General features: G+C 27.3%; 1 protein-coding gene across 1 annotated transcript; it reads right to left on the bottom strand.

Moving 5' to 3' along the window:
* Positions 1-692: 692 nt before the first annotated feature.
* MKS88_004150 (uncharacterized protein) lies at positions 693-21,490 on the bottom strand (the record flags this gene model as incomplete). Its single annotated transcript, XM_067217302.1, has 2 exons — positions 693-10,561; positions 10,642-21,490. 2 exons carry the CDS (start codon positions 21,488-21,490, stop codon positions 693-695), a joined length of 20,718 nt encoding a protein of 6,905 aa, XP_067071744.1.
* Between the last annotated feature and the right edge of the window lie 47 nt (positions 21,491-21,537).

Here is a 21,537-nt window from a genome sequence, read left to right as displayed (position 1 = left end):
ATAGGTAATGTTTCACTTAAAAAAATAAAGTACAAAATAACTATATAAAAAAAATAAATAACGATGATACAGAAAGTATGGTACTTAGAAAATAAAAAATCTAACGTATTAATCAAAAAAAAAAATTATAAAAAAGTTTTAAAAATATGGATTTTAAATTAAAATATAACAAACTATATAAACGCATAACATATAATTAAATAAAATATACTGAAATTATTAAATTAAATTAATAAATATAACAAAACTTGTCTAAAAAAGACTTACACAAAAAAAAAAAAAAAAAAAAAACATCTTTGGGAAAAAAAGAAAAGAACGAAAAAAATAATTTTTTCTTTTGACTTTATTTCACATATATTACAAGTAAAAGAATACTTAAAAATAAGTAATTAAAATAAAATAAACATACTATGTGAACATAAAAAATGTAGCAATTCTTGCAAAATAGTGTAATACTATTATTTGTGCTCTTCAACTACATTATTAAATTTTATGTTATATCCATTATAAAATTATGTTTATGCGATATTTTTCAAATGGTACTATAATATTTTAAGCACACTTGCTTTACTTTTTTAAATATTATTCTATTTCAATTATGTTATTCTTTTATAATTATCAATATAACAGCTGTAACATATGGTTATGAATTATGTATATATATGTGCATGTATATGTTTTCGCTCCCTTGTCTAATATGTGGTTTTTAAGTAATAAGGAGATTTATGTAGAAGGAATGATAGAAGTAACGAGAAAGCTTGAAGAGCAACTTCTTTTGATTCACATTTAACTAATTTAGAAATATATAAATATTTTTTTTTTTTATGTACATGATTTTTTTTAGTGTTCTTTTTTTCATGTTCTAATTTATTTACACGCCTAGATTTGTCGTTAACTTTGAGATTCCTTGTTTTGTATTGATAAATATGTTTTTTTTTCAATTCCTTCCTTTTATTTTCATCATTATTCTCAAACATACGATCATTGGCATTTTGCATTTTTTCCAGATGTTTTCCTCTTTGATGGTTTGAATAATATCGCAGTGTTTCGTCATAAATATTTCTATAATGTTGAGTATCCTTTTCCTTGTCATTTCTATTGTCCGTGTGTATTCTTTTTAACTTTTCAGAAGTACATTTCATATTTTGCTCTATTTTGTTGGATTCATTTTGCTCTTTACCTGCACTAGAATTGCTATCACTATCATGATAAGTCAAGTGCTCTTTTTTGAATTCTTTTTCAAAATATTTCTCGTACGTATTTTTTCTTAAAATTTTCTTCAATCTATAATTATAATCACCTTTTTTATTTAATGAAAAATATTTAATTCTAGTGCCTCCGTGTCTCTTTTTTACTTTATATAAAGATCGATAAAGTATCCTTATATAGTAGGATGGTTTGAAATCCCCAAACTGTCTGTATTTTTGTGGATTGAGTAAAAATGGGAATTTCCATTTAGTTTTAACATGTTGATGTTTTTTCTTTTCATTTACATTATTATTACCACTATTATTATTATTACAATTACTTTTACTATTGAAGTTAGATTTATTCCTCTTTGAATCATTTTTACTACGATTAAAAATGGTATGTTTTTTGACCTGCCCCCCACTGTCCACCTGAATTAATAAAATATCAACTTTTATAATACAATTAATATATAATGACCATAGTAATTTATCTTTTTGACAATATCCTACTTCTTTATTACTAACCCATAAGAAACTTTTTATGTTACTTGGGTTGTTGTCTCTAATAGTATATAAAAGAATAATAGCTACAATATTTTTTTTTAAAAGTTCTTTTTTCTTTTTTTTTTCATTTATGACATGATTAGAAAAAGATAAAGGATATTCATAATTAACAAATTTTGCATATTCTTTAATTACGCTCATTTTTTTTGGTCTAACAACAGATTTCATAGTTAATGTTTGTATTTGATTTAATGTGCCAATAAATAAAAAGGTAAAAAAGGAAAGGATACTGTTGAAAAATCCGAAGAATAAACTACTTAAACCACTAAAGAGACCATATGATAAAACTTTTAGTGCAGAAAGGAATATTTTACATTTGTCCTTTTCATTTTTTCGAAAACCTTTACTTTTTTTTAAAGCTACAAAAGGTTTGTATAATGTATTGACACAGCTAATGGTGAGAATATTTAAAAAGGAATGACATCCGTAACATATGCCCTCCGCACAATTAGATGGTTGGTCTAATATTTCACTTTGTAAAATATATGTATTTGTAACAATACTATAATTATCTGCATTTCTTGAGAACCTTTCAAAACATGTACTCCAACTACCACATAATCTACTCACCCCTTCAAGTACACCTGATAATAAACTTTTTCCAAATTTTCCTATTATATTTAATAATAATATACAAAATAATAAGGGGAAAGAGCAAGAATCAACACTCTTTTTTAAATCCTTTATAAAAGCATGATAACCTTTCTTCCATCGCTTATAAATTATTAAGGGATTCCCAATAAAATCAATTGCACCTAAGACATTAAACATTTGATTCATCCCTGGATTTATGTAATCATTCATTACTTCATTAAATATTAATGCATGTAAAGAACCACACATATTTTTCTTGACTTCTTTTTCAAAATGTAAATGTGCATCACTTATATTTGGTATATTCATAATTAGAACAACTAATGCATTCATTACATTAGATCCCATTATTTCGCTTTTTTTGTCATAACTCAAACTTCTATTTTTTATATTAATTATTAATTTTATTTCATTAATTTCTAATTTAGAAATAAATAATTTATCAAAGCTTATTAAACTATTTTTTAAATTAATATTTTGTATTTTTTTTAAAATCCTTTTTCTATTATTTAATAAATGTTTGTAATATTTTTCACAATTTTGTAAGTAACTCATTTTATCTTCATTAAACACATCAGAGTTGTAAATGCTATTCATTATATTGTCTTCCTCTGTCTTGTTCCTTGTCAACAATTTGTATATTTGATCTTTTTGAGGAGTTCTTTCATCATTAATTTTACTACTACATAATGAGGATCCATTGTGTGCTGAGAAAAAGGTGTCATTTCGTTCTACTAAAACATCGTTACTAGGGCTCCTCTTAGTGGACTGTTTACTAATAAGACTATTGTTACTTATGCCAAAATTTAAATGTTTATTTTTTCCTGCATTTTCTATACACAGAGGACTTAGCATTATTGTATCTAAATGGTTTCCATCTTTCATGAGTTGATCAGTATTTTTCGTACTTCTCTGTTCTACTGTTTTGTATTCCTTTATCATGGTTATGTAAGCTTTTAAGTCTAAAACATCAGTACTATTTCTGTTGTACAGAATGCTTGAATGAAATAAATTATTATCATTCATTTTTCCTACATCTTTTATTGAACTAAATTTAAAATTGGCAATTTGTTCATATAAATAATAGTCTTTTAATATATAATGTTTTATTAACTCTTCTAATGGACCTATATTTTTTTTATATTCTAAACTATCAAAATCGTTATCTCTTAATTCTATATTTTTTTCCAAGTTAAGAGAATTGTAGTCACTCAAATCAAATTCCATAATTTTCAACAATTCATCAAATATTTTTAATATTTCAATAATAAAGTAAGAGTCAATGTTTATGCTCATTGGTGAAATTTTTATACTAACATCTGACAATTCTAAGAAATTTTTCATATTCCCTCTTTTTTGTTTTATTATTACAATATTTAATATGGAATTATATTCTGAGTAAAAAAAGGATGGAATAAATATTTTATACGAATTACAGAGAGGATTATTTATATTAGTACTAATTAGAAGGTTATCATTTTCAAAATATGAATCAAAAGATTTCTTCTTATAAGAATGTAATGAATTTAACATATTATCAGAATTATTTTTGGAAAAGTTATTGCTTTTATCTTTCATAAAATAGGAAAAGGTATCATTTGAGTTATACTTCATCTGTTTAAAAAACGTACTATTTTTATTGAATTTTTCAAACGTTTCATTTGTAGATTCACACATCTTTTCATGTGTGTTAAAAGAATTATATGTTTCATTTTTTTTTTTTAAATCAACAATTGGTAGTAGAACATTTTTATAATCTGTATTTTTGGTATGATTGTCTATTTGAAGCCATCCAACATTTATATGAAATAATTCCTTATCATTTATTTGTTTATAAATAATTAAAATATATTCCATGGAAAAGTATAAAATTTCTTCTAAATTATAATTGTTTATACTTAGTCCGAGTCCTTTAAAAATAAAATGTGCAAAAATGTTTAGATTTAATGTAAATTTTTTTTTTTTTTCTTGTCTGTTAATAATTTTTTTTTCATATAGATCTGCAATTATATTGCTAATTCGTGGATCTTTTTCCATAGGACGTGCTGTACTTTTTTTTTTAAATAAATTAATTAAGTACCAAAAATTCTGGCTTTCCTTTTTTTTTTTCAAATCCTTCATATTTTTACTTTTGTTGCTGTTTTTCTTTCTTTTTGACCTATTTTTAACGTAAACACGGTTCATTTGGGTACTCAGAAGATGATGAAATGATTTGCGTAACTTGTAGCTCTGTTTATGATGATAAGAACTATTACTAAAATTTAAAACATTACTTATTAAATCATCATAAGTCTCAAAAGAAAAAATTGTTTTTCCATTGTATGTCTTTTTTGTACATAATATAAAAACAAATGTATCTCCATCTTTTAATTTTAATAAAGTAACATTATTTGAATTTCCTAAATCCATTATATTTACATTTCCATCATTTAAATTTTCTACTTGTTCTGAGAATTTTTTTAGACGGAAAATTTTGTCGTTAATAACTTTTACATCTTCATTAGCTGTCAAATAATTTGTTGCAAGGAATGTTAGATAATTTAATTCATTTTTTAGATTCTCTATTAATGAATTTGAATATCTAAATTTTAAGTTTTTTTTCCGTCTGATTAATTTTTTTTGTTTTTTATTTTTTTCATTTTTTTTATTTGATATTAATATACTAACTTTCAACTTGGGATCTTTATACGGATTATAAAAAGAAAAATTGAAAGCATAATTTTTGAAAATCTCATCAAAAGTTTTTTTTTTCTTTTTAGGAATTTTATGTAATACTTCTGAATGTTCATAAATGCCTACTTGTCTTAATTTTATATTGTATTTAGTTAAATTTATTAAATAATATGGAACAACATCAATATCTTGGAAACGTACAAATTTACAACCTTTAAATGTAGATATTTCCATTGAACAACAAGTATATTCATATGGTATATTGTTTCCTTTAATTAATTCTTTAGACATATCTAAATATATATCGTCGTTTCCTCTATGTTTTTTTAAAAGCAAATTAAATTTTCTTAATTTTTTCTCTTCTTTTTTAAAATTTTCATCTGATATAACTGGATGACGAAAATAAACCATGCTAACCCTAGTTAAGTCTAACACTTCAGACCAGTAAAGAAATCTGAATTCATCAATGTATTTGTACTTTTTCACATTGTTATTACTAGCTACGAAGGAGTTACCATTTATTATTGACCCTTGTATGTCCAAAGAATGTTTAACACTATTTGACGAATTTATCGATGTGCCGCGTCGTTCTTTTGAATTATTATTACTACTACTATGCACGTTAAGTGTATCATGTGAAATATTTGAATTATGCGCATTATTTTGGCCTTCTGCCATATGCACATTTTTTGAGCTATTTATATGATTCGATTTCCCCATACCAATTAAGGCGCTTAACTTCTGTGATATATTCAGAAAGTCATTATTCTCAACTCTGGCACTGTTATCATTATTGTTACTAACATTATTGTTACTAACATTATTATTACTAGTATTATTATCGTTATTCGAGTTATTGTCACTATTTACATTATTACCTTTATTCGCGTTGTCTGCTTTCATAGAGGTGCAGTTCTTGCTTGCCGGGTCATGCTGTTTTAGACCATCTAGGACTTTTTCATTTTCTCTCTCTAAATTTTCTAAATATAATTCCTTTTCTAAATAATCATCAATTAAGAAGTTAAAACTATTTTGGAAAATCCCACATATTTTTAACATAACTTTCTTTTTTGATTGAGGATGAAATTCGACATATGCACCAGGTTCCAATGAATTATATTTAAAGTACGTATAATTCTTTATGAACTCTTGAAAAACTATATTCATTTTTGTGTTATTTATAATTACTATATAGGGTAAAATTTCCATAACCGTTGTTCTAAAAAATGGCATAGGTGCAATAGACATATATATGCTATATTTTAGTTGAGGAATGTTTTTATTTTTATTAGAACATACTAATCTTGTAGTTGATAAATCAGTTATTCTGAAATCTTCCGATTCTAGAGGTTTATTTATATTATTTCTGTAAAAGAAGCACCTTGTCTTTTTTCCGTTTCTTAGTCGACTTAAAAGGTTAAATTTACGTGAAACTTTTTTGTCATTACCTTCCAGAATTTCGTTACTAGCATCCTGCGCTTTGTCATTACTATCCAGTATTTTATCCTTACCCTCCAAAGTTTCACTATTATGGCCATTTTTCTCGTTTTTACTATTCGGTTTAATTTGCTTCATTTTGCCCATTCCTTGACCTTCTTCCTTACTGGTTTTTAATTCATTTTGAGAATTTGGTGCCTTGTCAAAATTTTTGCGATTTCTTAATCCCATTTTATTATTTTTCTTGTTAATCTTATTTCGAGTTTTGCTTAATTTTTTTCTTTTAATCATACAATTTTTTAATGGATAGTTAACCCAATTTTTTATTTCTTTTAGCGTTTCGTATGAAATAATGAGCTTGTTCCTTCGTTGAGCAAATTCACAGGGTAGTAATTTCCTAACATATGGCTCAACAACAACTGTATTGTCATTATTTAATCTTTTTATTTTAATAGGGTAATTAAGTCTATTAATGACGCAAGCAGAAACGAAGAAAGTACATGAAACGGCGTAAGATCCATGGTGAACTTTCTCTAATGATATATCTTGGTATCTATTTTTCCCCGTTTCATAAAATTCATTAAATATAGCCCATATGGTTAATTGATTTTGGAACTGTTCATAATTGGAAGATTTATATTTTGCATATTTGCGTACAACCTTATCTTCATTTTTCCAAGGTACATTTTTTACGTTTTCATAATTCCCTTTATCTTTTATTATTCTATTTACCAGTGTTATTGGTTTAGAATATTCATTATTTCTATAATCTCTCTGTTCCTTTCTATCCGCACCTTCCACTGTGTTGTTTATTCTATCAGCATCTGTATAATCACTACAATTTTTACCATACGTACTGTTCGTATGTTCATTATTTTTACTGGTCCTATCATCCCTTTCGTTATAGTCAAGAGTAAAAAAGGAACTCATTTCCTCCTTTACTTCCTTTTCTAGTATAATTTTTTCTCTACCTTTTTTATGCGGATAATTAATTGATATATTTTTAGAATAATAGCCATCAAAAGAAATATTCACATTACTTGGCACAAATGGCAGTTTTATACTTTGTCCAGGATTAATTCTTATCACATAAATATTTTTATTCGTTTCTTTTTTTATCATAACTGTAAAATTGACTTCTTCTACATATGTTTTACTTTTCATATTTTCTTTATTTGTGTCTTTCTCATTTTTTTTTATATTTTTATATATAAATACATTTCTGTTAGTGTTTAGTTCTCTAATTAGTAATTGTTTATCACTTGTCATATTACTTGCCATCATTTTGCTCTCACTCTTATTATAGTCTTTTCCTATTGTGGTGCCACTCATTCTGTTAAATTTGTTCATACCTTTCCAAGTATTTGTACTTAATTTATCTACTAACATGGTAATTCTTTTTTCATTTTTTCTATTCACTTTATTGCTCTGTTCAATTGGGACATGCTCTTTCTTATCAAACTCATTTCCTGCATTTTCCTCCATGTTAGTTGATCCTTTTAACCTTATGTCCTCTTGTTCGCTTTGCATTTTACGAAGTTTGTCTGTTCTATCGTACGATTGCATTTTATGCTGCTCCTTTCGACCACCCTGATAATTGGACTTATTATTTTCTTCTTTATCTTTAGATGTAGTATCGTATCTACGATAGGTGGACTCATCTTCATCATAGCTGGAACAACTGCATGAGCTCTCTAACGAATAGGACTGGCCAGTATTAAGTGTCGTTTCGTATGTGTTGGATTTGTCCGTAAAATGAAAACTTCCATAAGTACTTACACTTCTATGTGAATCCTTCTTCGATTTATCTTTAAATATTTCATAATTCAAATACATAGTTTTCGGCAACGCATTATTAATCATTAATGCGTGCTCAATGTTAATTTGATAGAAATTATGAGCATCTTTTTTATGTAAGACATAATTGGGATTGTATACACTAATAATTGTAGAGGTAAAATAAACTTCTTTTAAATTCATATAATTCATATTGTAACTGTTCAATAAATTTTGTCTATTTCGGTTACTTTGCTCGTTTTTCCTATTTTGGCCATGTTGACCATTTTTGTTATTTTGACCATTTTGGCTATTTTGGCCATTTTTACTAATTTGGCTATTTTGACTATTTTGGCTGTTTTGATTATTTTTGTTATTATTTCTTTTTTGTGCCATTTTATTCTCCTTTAGTAGCAAATTTTTTAGCCTGATTAAATATGGTTTAAACAGTTTTAAAGAATCTGCTACAAATGGAGACTGATAATTTAGTATATTATCTAAGGTACTTTTAGTGCATATATAATCTGCGTTTTTTTCTCTACATAGAAAATCATATAAATCACAATTATATATTTTTTCATTCTGTATAGATAACCATATAAAAGAATTCTCAGCTACTAACCAGTATAAAGGAATAGGAATCAATTTATTGCTATTGTTAGATATCTCAATAATATCTAGATTTCCCTTATTTTCGCTATGTTTATTAAAATATTCATTCAGTAATGCCTGTTCTTCGCAATTGTCCATGTCATAATCATATAAAGAATTATCATACACTGAACTATTACTTTGAGATGTGTCCAATGAAAAAAGGGAACTAGATAAAGACGATAGGGTAATATTTGATAAATCTGAAATAATATGTGCAAATTCACTAGATAGTTTCTTAGAAGATGATGAAGACTTCTTTGCAAAACTAAAAAAGGAATCATTTATAGACATAATGTTTCTGTATGCGTTACGACTAGTAAGAATTTTTCTGCATTTATCATCATATGGAACTGTATTTTCATATTTACTAATTTTTTTGCGTTTTGTTTTTTTCCATATACTTTTTATATATATTTCCTTAATCTTCTTTTTAATTAGTTTTTTTTGAAGTTCATGTTTTAATCTTTTTTTCCCCTTTCTCTTCTTTTTATATTTTACAGTAGCTAAGGAACTAAATTTGATATCTCCCGATATGTAATGTTCTATGGACGACATTTTCATTAAAGGAAATATATTGTTAATAAATTTTCTCCCATACACGTAGGACTTACTCTGCGTGTAGTTCGCTTTTGTATATGCATCACAATTAACATGGCTACTATTATAATTGTTGTTATTAGTGCCGTAGTTACTTCCATCGTTATTGCCATTATTGTTGACATAATTATCGCCATAATTGTCCGCATAAATATTACTGTTGTTATTACCTACATGCGCGTACTTGTGAAGCCTTTTTTTTTTACCGCCCGCGATTCCTGCGTTCAATTCATCCTGATCTTTGTTCATTTTCCTCCCTTTATGTTTAAGTGGATTATTCGTATTTATCTTACGTTCAATAAATTTTTCTAATTTCTTATCAATTTTTAATGTATAAGTAGGAGGAGGAGAAGGCATCATATTATATTTATGATAATATTCTCGAAAGATACTTCTTTTATTTGAATTACCCGGGACTGATTTGAAAATGTAAAGAGGGAAATCTGTATTATTTTTAACAGCTACTATAGATGAGATAAAAAAGTCATATTCTTGTTTTTCTTCATGACTGATCCTACTACTTGTACGAAAGAAAATAAATAAATGATTTCTTGGTTGAGGAATGTTAGAGGCTTTCCATGTATCGTCTTTACTTGTATTATATCTTCTGGAAGTATAATTAGTAGGATATATTGTATGATAAGTATTATGTGATGAAGCTTTATTTTCTATTTCTAATAACTCATCGTTGTATAAATCTTGTTCTACTTGCTTGTTTATGTTAGGTGGTAATCTTCTTTCCGGAATTACTATTCTTATAACATCCTCGTTATCACTTTCTGTATTAAGAATACTAGATGGAATATCATATATATAATTAAGTAACCTGAACCGAATTAGGAAAAATTTTACTTTTCCATTTTCATATGTTGGTAAGTCAAGAGATTCATTATTGCTGATTATTTTCCATTGATATTTAAAAGGCTGCTTCTTCTTATTTTCAGAAGAATCTGTATAATATGAGCTATTATAGTAACAGTTTTTGGCATTTTTTTCATTCTGTATAACTCTGCTTTGTCTTGTACTTTTCCTTTTGTCATTTTCATTATCCGACAGATCATAAAAATCATGGTATTCTATTTCGCTTTGAGGTATTTTTTTTTTTCTTTTTCTCTTTCTTTTTTCTTTTTTTCTCCTTCGGAATTCCTAGAATTACGTGCACTATTGTCACCTGCATCTGAGTCATTGCCCAACACATCCCCTTTGGAAAATCTTTTTGTAGGAGATGGAGAGACACTTTGTTTTTTTTTATCATAAGCATGTTTGGACGCTTTCGAATTATACTGTAAACACATAGTAAAAATATCAACATTAGGTGTAGGATTTTTTTCATGTACCGTGCATATAGCTACTGGTTGTCCCAGTAAATTATTTATCTTACATATATTATTCATTTCTAGTCTTTTATTTTTTTTGATAAAATTGAATAATTTTATGTGCAATAATTGTTCTGATGGGGATTGTGATTTGTCCAGGTTATATTCATTTTCAGATTTTGCTAAATAATCTCCTGGATATTGACAAGAATATTGATAATTCCTAAGCAACTTTTCTAATATGAACTCACCAAAAATGTACGTATCTAGAGATCTATTTACAGAATTTAGAACATCAAATTTATTGTATCTAAAAAGTACATTTTCATTTGTTATTATAGCCAGATCTCTATACTGTTCTTCATTCATTGATGCGTAATAATTTGGAAAGTACATGGATGTATGTGTATCATCCATTTCGCTAACATTCTTTCTTTCCGTGTTGTTATCATCATATTCTGTATGATATATTGTATTATTGTTTGTGTGGTGAGTATGTGGATATCTCGATGAAACATCATCTAATTTTTCATTCCTTCCTGACTGCATTATTATTTTATGATTCTTTCTTCTGTCTACATCATACATATGTCGACCTAGTAATAATCGCGTTCTTTGAGTTATCATAGAAAAAATTACACTACAACATAGAGATAAAATATTGTCCAAAAAATTAAAATTAAAATTAATATTTAACCAGGAGAAATAATAATATATATGAATTGGTGAATTTAAATCCTTTTTAACTGCAATAATTTCAGTACACATGGGTTCTATAAATGTTTGGTACGAATTTTCCTTTTTATTAAAATTTTCACAGTATATTAGAAATTCTACTTTACATTCTATATTTTTATTTACTTTGTTTTCATTATAATTTTTTATATCATTAAACATAAAATTATTTTTCATAAAAATATCATTGCAATTTTCGTATTTCTTTTTTGTAATTTTCTTGCCCTTCTCTTTTGCTTCACCTTCTTTGACTTCTAACTCTTCTTTTACCTTCTTTCTGAAAAAAATCCTTTTCAAAATATTCACTATTTCTATTTTGAACTGCTCTATATTTTTAAAAAAATTTTTCCAATTAAACAATTTCCTTAATCCTTTATTATCCTCTTTTTCTTTTAGTCTTTCCTTCTTCAACATGTTTAAAGTTTCGTATTTGAACATATTCGTGTCCGGGCAATTATTATTATTGCTACTGTTAAAAATAGGTAATCTCCCATCGTACATATCATTACATATTTCTTGAATCCCATCCATATTATTATTTACATTATTCATATGATCTGTCATTGTATCACCCATCATTGACATGTTGCATTTCTTGCTCAAATTTTCCGCGTCCGTATTTCTAATAAATTCAACTGCACTCTTACTATATATGTATTTATTGATACTCTTTTTTCCATCCTTTTTAGTAGTCGTGTCATCATAGTAAACAACATTAGACACAGAAGAGTTAAGCATTTCATCTACATTATTATTAAACGAATACATTTTAGAACTCTCATTCGGTAAATAACTCGGATATTTTCTTTTTAGAAAAAACGATTTGTTATTTTCATGAGGTGCATCTTCGCCGTTAGAACCCATTGGGACATTACTAAATTTACTGACCCCATTATTCTTTCTATTAAAACTTATGCTTTTTTGGAAAGCAGAAGAATTATCATTGACATTAAACAGTTCGTTATTTTTGCAATTTACATTTTTCTCATAAATACTTAAGGTGTAAAAATTAATGTAGATATATTCTATAACAAAATTAAGAGAGCACCTATTGTATGCTGTGTTTGAATCCCATATTTGAAATGTCAATACATCAAAATTCACAGTACAATTGATTTTTACATTTTCTACAAAATTCATCATTAGAATGTTAAGTATGTTCGAATCAAGTACATAATTATTATGATATTTATTCTTCTCATGCGAATCACTACTTACGTATCTCTCATTTTGTCCCTCCACAGATTTTTCTGATTCGTATGTAAACATAGGTTGCTCCTCGCTGTGCACTACTGTGTTGATTTCGCCTCCATTTTGTACTATGTTTTCCTCTCTCATTTCTATCTCTTTTTTCTCATTTTGCTCAGTATTTAAAATGTCCTTATTGAACTCACCATGTGATAATTTTTCCTCATTTAATCCTTTTGAGTGCATGTTATTAGGTGGTTTTAAAAAGAAGTTAGCAAATAATTTGTTTTTCTCATTATACTTATATGAATTTAGTTCCCTATCCAAATCGGTATTATCAGATATTAATTCGTCATTTATATATGCAGAATATTCACACGAATCTATACATGAGTTTGTGTCATACACATTAAGATAAAAACTATCGTTGATAATAAATTCAGCCCAGTTGTCGTAATACGTGTCGTCATGCACATTAACCCTATACATACGCTCCTCTTCGTCCTCTTTCGATTTAGTAGAATAAAATTTCATAGAATAGTTACAAAAATCAAGGATAATATTATACAACTGATATAGCAACGTCAAAGTGCTTGAATCAATATTGACTACTACTGGTTCGAAGTAAAAATTTAAATCTATACCTTCAACTACATTTTTATAAAGTAAATTATTTTTCTTGAAAAATTTTAAACTTGTAATTTTGTTAATTCCTAAAAACCTTTCTACCAATATTTCTGATGATGGAATTTTCATCTCGAAATTCAGTTTTCCTCTGCACGGTTGAAGAAGAATATTATTATAAGGCACATTATTCCAATCAATATATGCTTTCAAAAAAGGGTTTGTTGCTACAGGTTTAGCAATCGCGCTAGTAATTTGAGATAAAAATATACTAATATTTACTACACATGGGAGAAAACACGATATCGAATTAAGCCATTGTATAAATTTACTCTTAAAAAAATCTTGTGCATTTAACACGTTACTTAAATTAGAATAATTCATCATTTCTGTTACCTTATTTTTTAGTTCTTCTACATGCTCATTTTTTTTATTCAAATTGATCAATTTAGTGCTAACTACATGTCTTTTCAATTTCGATGTGTTAATGTTATGTTCATCCTCCTTTCTGCAGTCCTCATCACTTAATTCTTCCCTTTTATCGCTTTTTTGGTCATTATATAATAAGAAAAATATTACAGATTTTATGCATCCTTTCGTTGCTAAAACGTATGGTTTCTCTATATTCATATTCTTGTAATGCCTTATTTTTTCATGAAATTTTGTTTTCTTTCTACTTGATGCTTCTCCACCATCTTTGGAATCCATACCGCCTTCTCTATGTTCAACGTTCTTAACATGTTCCCAATTTTCAATACCTGCACCGTCTTGCACCTTTTCATAATAACTAAACGAAGCACTTTCCTTCATGTGTCTTCCCTTAGTGCTTCTAAGACTCCTGCTGCTAATCGAATTAGATTTCTTCTTCCATTTTTGCTCTAAATTTTTCCTGTTTCTCCTTATCCTTTTGCTTCTCTTTCCTCTAGAATAATACATATTATTACTTCTAGCATCACTCATAAGGTAGGTGTTTCTCTTTTGTGGTATTCTAATAGGGTCTAGAGATATCCAAAATTCAAAATAATTAATCTCTACATCTACGTGTATATACGGGTATGCATATGCTCTGCATATTTCCTTTGTGTATGCTGTATAATGTAGGTTTTTTAAATGACAACAATACTGGCAATTCAAGTCATCAGTTAAGTGATCAAATGATACTTGTCGTTCTGTATCTACAAGAAAATGCTCGAGATGATTTTTCTTTTTAATTAATTCGTTATTTGTCACATGTGAAGTTGTAGCACTATGTAGTGAAGCAGGAAATGATTTAGCAGAATTGTTTAAGTACTTCTTTTCTTTTTTATGTATAGTTTTCTTATCCTTATAATAAATAGTATCTTTTGTGTTATCTCCAGTTATAATTTTTTCAATATCTATTTTTTTGTTTATTTTATTAAAACTATAATTGAAAAAATAATTTTCATAAAATAGTATTTCCTTAATGGTTCTATTCACATTTATATTAGTATCGACAAGAATAACATTTTTGAGATTATTACATACTAAGGTATCATCTGTAATGATGCATACATCATCACTCGAATCATCATACATATCAGTGTAGTCTATAATATATTTGTTGTATATTCCACTATTTTCAATCTTCACACATTCTCTCGTGTTACATTCATTAGATTCAATTTGATTATCGGCGATTTCCTTTTGAAATTCTAAGGCATAATAATTCATAAAACTGGTTATGGGTATCTTGTAAACCCTCTTTAAGGATAGAGCAGATAACAAATCGTTTTGCTTAAAATATACGTTATCATAATTTATATACTGAATTTTTTGTAAATAATAATCTAAATGCTTATTTTCACTATTATTTAATTTAGTAATTGTATCTAATTCAACTGTGTGTATTTTTGGTAACAACTCATTTATGTTTACTATCCAAGACATCAGCTCATCTATAATTTCCCAAAATATTTTAACCTTAGTTCTATTTAATATAAACTTAAAAGTATGATTATTTTTGAATAGATACCCGAAGTATAATAGCACAAAATGTGTCTTGTTAAGGTCAGGTAAATCAATATTACTTATAGAGTAATCTAAATAGGTATCATCTGTTTCAAGCGTATTATTATTATATTCGTTTTTTATTATAGTAGAGTCTTTTGTTTTTCTCTCTTCATAATTTATTACTTGTTCTTTTTCTACATCCATCAATTTTTTACAAGTAAAGTATACCGATTTATCGCTGCACTTTGGATCTCCGTGATAAATTGAACTCATACTTAACAGCGTAATATTCGTTTCGTCCCTTATGTCTACATTATTCATAGAATACAAGACATAAGCACAATTATTCTTCTCAACTTTTGCTACAAAACATATATCGGAAAATATAATCGTATATAAAGGAACAGCATATTGCATATTATTAAACATATTCTTCTGTAAGTTTTCATTTAATGTTATAAAATTTTTATTTAATAAAAACTCATCCTCATTCTCTTCTTGTGTAATATTATTTCTCTCTTTATTTTGGAATAAATTCATATCATCCTCTCTTAATAAGCTGGTAAAATTATAACCATCCTGTTCTTCCCCTATTTTATAGTCATCCTGTTGGTTATTAATATTAAGGTGTGTACTACTATTATGCTTTTTTGTTGTATTTTTTCTATTTTCCCTCCCTGAGTAGGTATATTTATCTATAAATTGGAAGCTATTAGAGATGTTGAGGTCATCTAAGTTACTAGCTTTATTTTGCTTTTTTAAAGGGCTTTTCCTTTTCCATAATCTAACAAATATTTTCTTAATACTAAGGGATAAACTGCACGTAATCATAAAATTGTTGTTAGCTGATAACCTCTTTTTAATACTTTCTACATCAACTAGCATATTCTGAACTTTCTTCTTCTCATTATCATCCAATGATTCATTGCTATCGTAATTTTCCAGAAGATCCACCCATGAGTCGTCATCTGAAGAGATAAGTGTACGTGATTTTGCAGCATCCTCATCAAAATGTGGATTTTCTCTATTTAATTGTCCATCCGTTCGTCCAACCTTTTGTCTATCCGCTTTTCGACCTATTTGTTTATTATTTTTTCTTCTTTTCTTCTTCTTAACTTTTGCTACTTTGCTACTTCTCTCGTGCGAATGATCACGCACAAGATCACTTACAGCTGATGTTGCATTAGAATGATAGCTCCCCCTCAGCGCTGTCATTTTTCTACTGCTTAAAACAAGTACATCGGGATTATCATTTAATTTAATGATATATTCGTCATTCTCATTTGATATGTTACTCTTTTCATCATCATATAAGGAAGCATCCACGTTATCACAATGTTCTCTTTCGTTTCCTTTCTTCTCATTTTTCCTCAAATTATTAACATAATTTTTATCTTTTATTGCATTTAAGTTGAGGTTATCTTTTGCATGGGAACCGAAAATTGTATTACTGTTGCATTTCCTACATTTCGGAAATATATCCTCTTTGTCATTCTTTTGAACTAAGGCATTTTTAACTTCCCTTATGGACAATTCTTTAGTTCTTCTCAGGTTAGCATCACTCATATACCCAACATATGTTTTCCTCTTATGTCTTTCATGTTTATTTTTTAACAACTCTTCTTTTTTTGTGTTTTTGTTAAAGTCTATTACTTGGTCCTTTTCATCTTCTTTTAAACAAAAAATGCTATATTTTTCTTGTGAATGGGTCTCTAATAGCTGTTCTTTTTTTATATATATTTTTTTATTTTTCCCTTCAGTTTTTATACCCTTTTTTTGTTTCATAACTCCATGATCTTCTACAATACTACATTTTTCATTCCTGGAACTGTCTTTTTGCTTCTTTATCTTTGAGTTTGCATCTTCCGCATAATTTCCTTTCATTTCGCTGGTAGACTTTTTCTTTGTGCTTCTATTCCTGTAAAACCCTTTTTTGAAGAGGGTCCTATTTCCACTACTACCTATGAGGGTATTATTGTAATACTTCTTATTCAGCTTAGATATAGACTTAATTTTTTTTTTTAAGAATAAAATATTATTTTTTTTATACATTAACTCTTGCATATTGTAATGTTCATATACATCCGAAAAAATTAAAAAGAAAAATTCGACATCGTAATCACAAACATTAACATATAAATTTTCTTCATTTAATTTAACAATGAACATAGGGTATGTTGGATTAAATTTGATATGACACAAATGAATAGTGCATGACGTTTTGTCACTCATTGATAAAACATAATTGGAGTTGTTATTATAAATTTTATCATTATGATTATGAGTAAAATAGTTCGCACTATTTGCGTTTGTAATTCTTTTATTCCATGATTTTTTATGCTTTTTGTAAATATCTGTATTAATTACAATTTCTTGTCCTTCCCTTTCTTCACATTCGTTTGCACATGTATTAAAAAAAAAAAAATTATTATTTTCTTCTTTATAATTCTTTTTCTTCTTATATTCTTTTACATTATAAGATAACCCTTTTTTTCTATTAATATCATCTATATCTATTTGAGACATAATACTAGCCTTCCCAATTTTGGTAGCTGGGCAGCTCGAAGCTCTTCGAAGTAATTCCATTCCTTCATTACCATTGTATTCATAAGATGAACAATCACTGAAGGAACTTTTTTTCCTTATTTTGAGGTTAAATATTTCGGACATATTCCCATCACTGCTCAAGTAGAACGTGCTACGAATTTCATTGCAGCCGTCGCTGTAGCCATCGTTGTAAAAGTCCTTATGGACATCATTACAGTCGTCGTTGTAAATGCCCTTATGGGCATCACTGTACACATCAGCTTTATTACCGCTCCTTAACTTATTATAGTAATTGCGATCGTGTCCATCATTTGTTATTCCCTCTGCTTTGCTCCCTTCAGCTTTCTCCTTTTGATTACCCCAGTGATCCCTGTTTTTTGTGCGATTTAATATGAATGAGAATTTATCTGGTGCATCCTTTTTAGTTAAAGAAAATGCTTTATTTTTCGAATGAAAAAGATTACGATATGGTTTTATAAAATGATCATCGAGGTATGTTTTATAATTCCTTGCAGCGTGTTGCCAGTTAAGAATTCTTTTTATTTTAATACCATCAAATTGTACGAAAAAAGAATCATAAATATTTTTTTTCTTTGCATCTAATGTTTCTTCATAAGATACTAATCTTGGTGTTAGTTCACTAACGATTTTCATTGGATTTAGAACTAAACTATATCCTTGAATTTCTGAAGATTTACCTGATTTTGTAATAACAAATGATAATGTTTTTTCCAATTGAATATCTAAAAAAACATTTGTATGTGTAGTATAATTATCAAGAATATCATTACAGTATTTTGCTCCTAACTCTAAAAAGTATTCTTTTCTTTTAAATGAGAATGTGCTTTTCTTCTTTTTCCCTAGCACTGCTCTCTTATCTGTAAAATGATAATAATCATCCACAAAGGAATTTATAATTTTCCCGTTTATATTAAATATTGAGTATGCACAATTGTGTAGGAAAAGTCTATGATCAGGTTTTTCTAATATAGTATATAACTGGTTGTCATATCTTAAGTATATAGACGGATCTGATGACACTATATCATTTAATTCATTGCAGTAAATATTATTTTCTCTCTTAGGATAAAAGAAATTATCTTCTACTAAGAATTTTAGCTTCTGTTTAATGTTACCAAAATTAAGTGTATCACTTTGTTCTCTTGATTTTATATGAACAAGATTATTTTTCCTTTTTTTTAATATGTTATATTTTTTTAAAAATTCAAAATTTTCTACATTAAAAAGAAATTTTTTATGATAATTTTCATAACTCTCCTTTCTGTTTGCACTTGTTAATATAAATAATACATTTATCTCTGGTTTGATATATTTGTTGTCTAGATTGTTTATTATAAGAAGTAAAGTTAGGGGATACAGTTCTATGTCTATTGAGTTTTTCAATTCATGGGTGTTTGATATTTGATTGTGATAATGTATACATTGCATTAACACAGCATAGGTTTTAACAAAATGAACCGTTCGAGCATTGATTTCATTCGACGTTTCTACAGTTAATAGAAACGTACTGTTAATAATACATATATCTATGCATATATCTATTGTAAAAATTTTTTCTCTAAAAGAGTTTTTAATTTTATCATATACCTTTTGATTTTTCATTAAGTATTTTAACACATGTATACTTTCGTTTGCCACTTGTTTAAGTGCATTGCCCTTATCATTATTATCATCTTCATCATCTGGGAACATAACAATATTATTATTCTCCATGGGATCAGCATTAATTGCATTTGCACTACTTGCATTATCGGATGTAGAACTATGGTTCTTCTTGCTGTTCATCTGGTTGTTCACCTTGTTCTTCTTGTTTAGTTCGACTTCTTTCTTGAATTCCTGCAGTTTGCAAAAAGCTCTACTTCTTAACAAATTAATTATATTTATAGAATGATTGTTTTCAAATTCTTCGCAGTATTTTTCTGCATCTAATTTTTCTTCCTTGGAACCATGAGTACCTAAAAGTTTTAGAACCCAGTTGTTTATATATGCAATTTCTTCTTCATTGCTTGCCTTAGATTTTTCAAACTGAGATACTATTCCCGCCTTCCAAAAGTAGAAGGTGAAAAAATTAAAATTTACCCACTTAACAATATTTAATATTTGCTTATCAGAAATAATTATTTTGATATTTTTTAAAGTAACAAAGACACTTAATTTTGGCAAACATTCATCAAACTCCTTTTCGCTTCTTTTTTGTATACCCCAACTTGAAAAACATCGAGAAAATGGAAGATGCCCATGATCAGTTGGGATTAAGCTTAAGTAGATTTCTCCATAACCCTCAAAGATATTTGGGTTTATAATATAATCATGTTTTATATTTTTTACAAGTTGTAAAAATAAGAAAAATGTATTTAATTTTGCTTTGTTTATTTTATACGTTTTTTCATACATTAAATAAACTGAATGAATTTTTTTCCTTTTTTTTTTTCTTACTTTTTCTTTTATTTCATTCATTTTTATATATTTACTTAATCTATCTTCTTCTACATTTTTTTCCTCTTTTGTATCTTTGAAATCAACGAACTGTTCATAAGTATTAACTATACTATGGTGGTTAGTCCCCTTATGGCCCTTTCTCCATTTTTTCCTTCTTTTATCTTCTATATCGCTTATAAAATTCAAATGTATTTTTTCATCATTTTTAAAAAAGGAGTTTTGCACATTGTCAGAAAATTTCTTACAATCATCAACAACATCATAAAAAACGTCACCACCTTCATCCTCTTTATTTCCTAAATGTGTATATTTTCTTCTTTTTTTATCATTTTTTACTTTTCTACATTTATTTACATAGCTACCATAAGAAGGATCAGAATCGGATACCTTCTCCTTCGTTGTAAAATAACCATCACTTAAATGGTGATCTTTTGTTTTGCTTACAACACCATTGTCATATCTGTTTAGCATTTTTCTATTAACTGTGTTTGTAAAGGAATTCATAGAGAGAAACGAGACCGCTTTCTTTATATAACTAGTGCTATCATTTTTTGGATTTATCTTTTTCAAATCATATATGAAGTTATTACTCGGATTTACACCATAAGCATAATCCTTTTGGTAATTATTATATCTTTTACTTTCATTGTAAGCACTATTAAAGACCTTTGATTTATTCATTTTTTTACACTCACTATAGACATTTATCTTTCTTTTTTTCTTTTTCTTTTTTATGAGTTCTTCTTTTTTTCCCTTGATTATTTTATTTTCCAACGAGTTGGCAAATTGTGTAATACATGGAATCCAACTAACATCATTATCAATATGTAGATCGTGGATTAACGTGTGTACCTTTTCTTCCTTTTTCGAAAAAAAGTTAAAATTGTAAAAATTGCTGATGGATAGAGAGCATTTTTTCCCATACTTATTGCAACTATCACTAGTAGAAAGGCAATTGCTAATGTTATTATTATTATTACTGTTGTTCTTATTGTTGTCACTGTTTCTGTGGATACCACTGCTGCTGTTGTTTCCCATAAAACTTCCTTGCGTATTCAGGTCCTTTTTGGAGTCTACATTGTCATTATAACTACCATCATTGTTGCGCTTAATTCCTAGAATTCTTTCGTTTAATTCTTGAATTTTCTTGTTAATTTTGCTCATGTTTTTAATATCCAACTCATTTCTTCGAGCAGTGGAAAAATTATGCT

The sequence above is a fragment of the Plasmodium brasilianum genome, chromosome 12 (genome assembly GCF_023973825.1).
Source record: "Plasmodium brasilianum strain Bolivian I chromosome 12, whole genome shotgun sequence".
NCBI lineage: Eukaryota > Apicomplexa > Aconoidasida > Haemosporida > Plasmodiidae > Plasmodium > Plasmodium brasilianum.
This window is presented reverse-complemented; position numbering and strand designations above follow the sequence as displayed.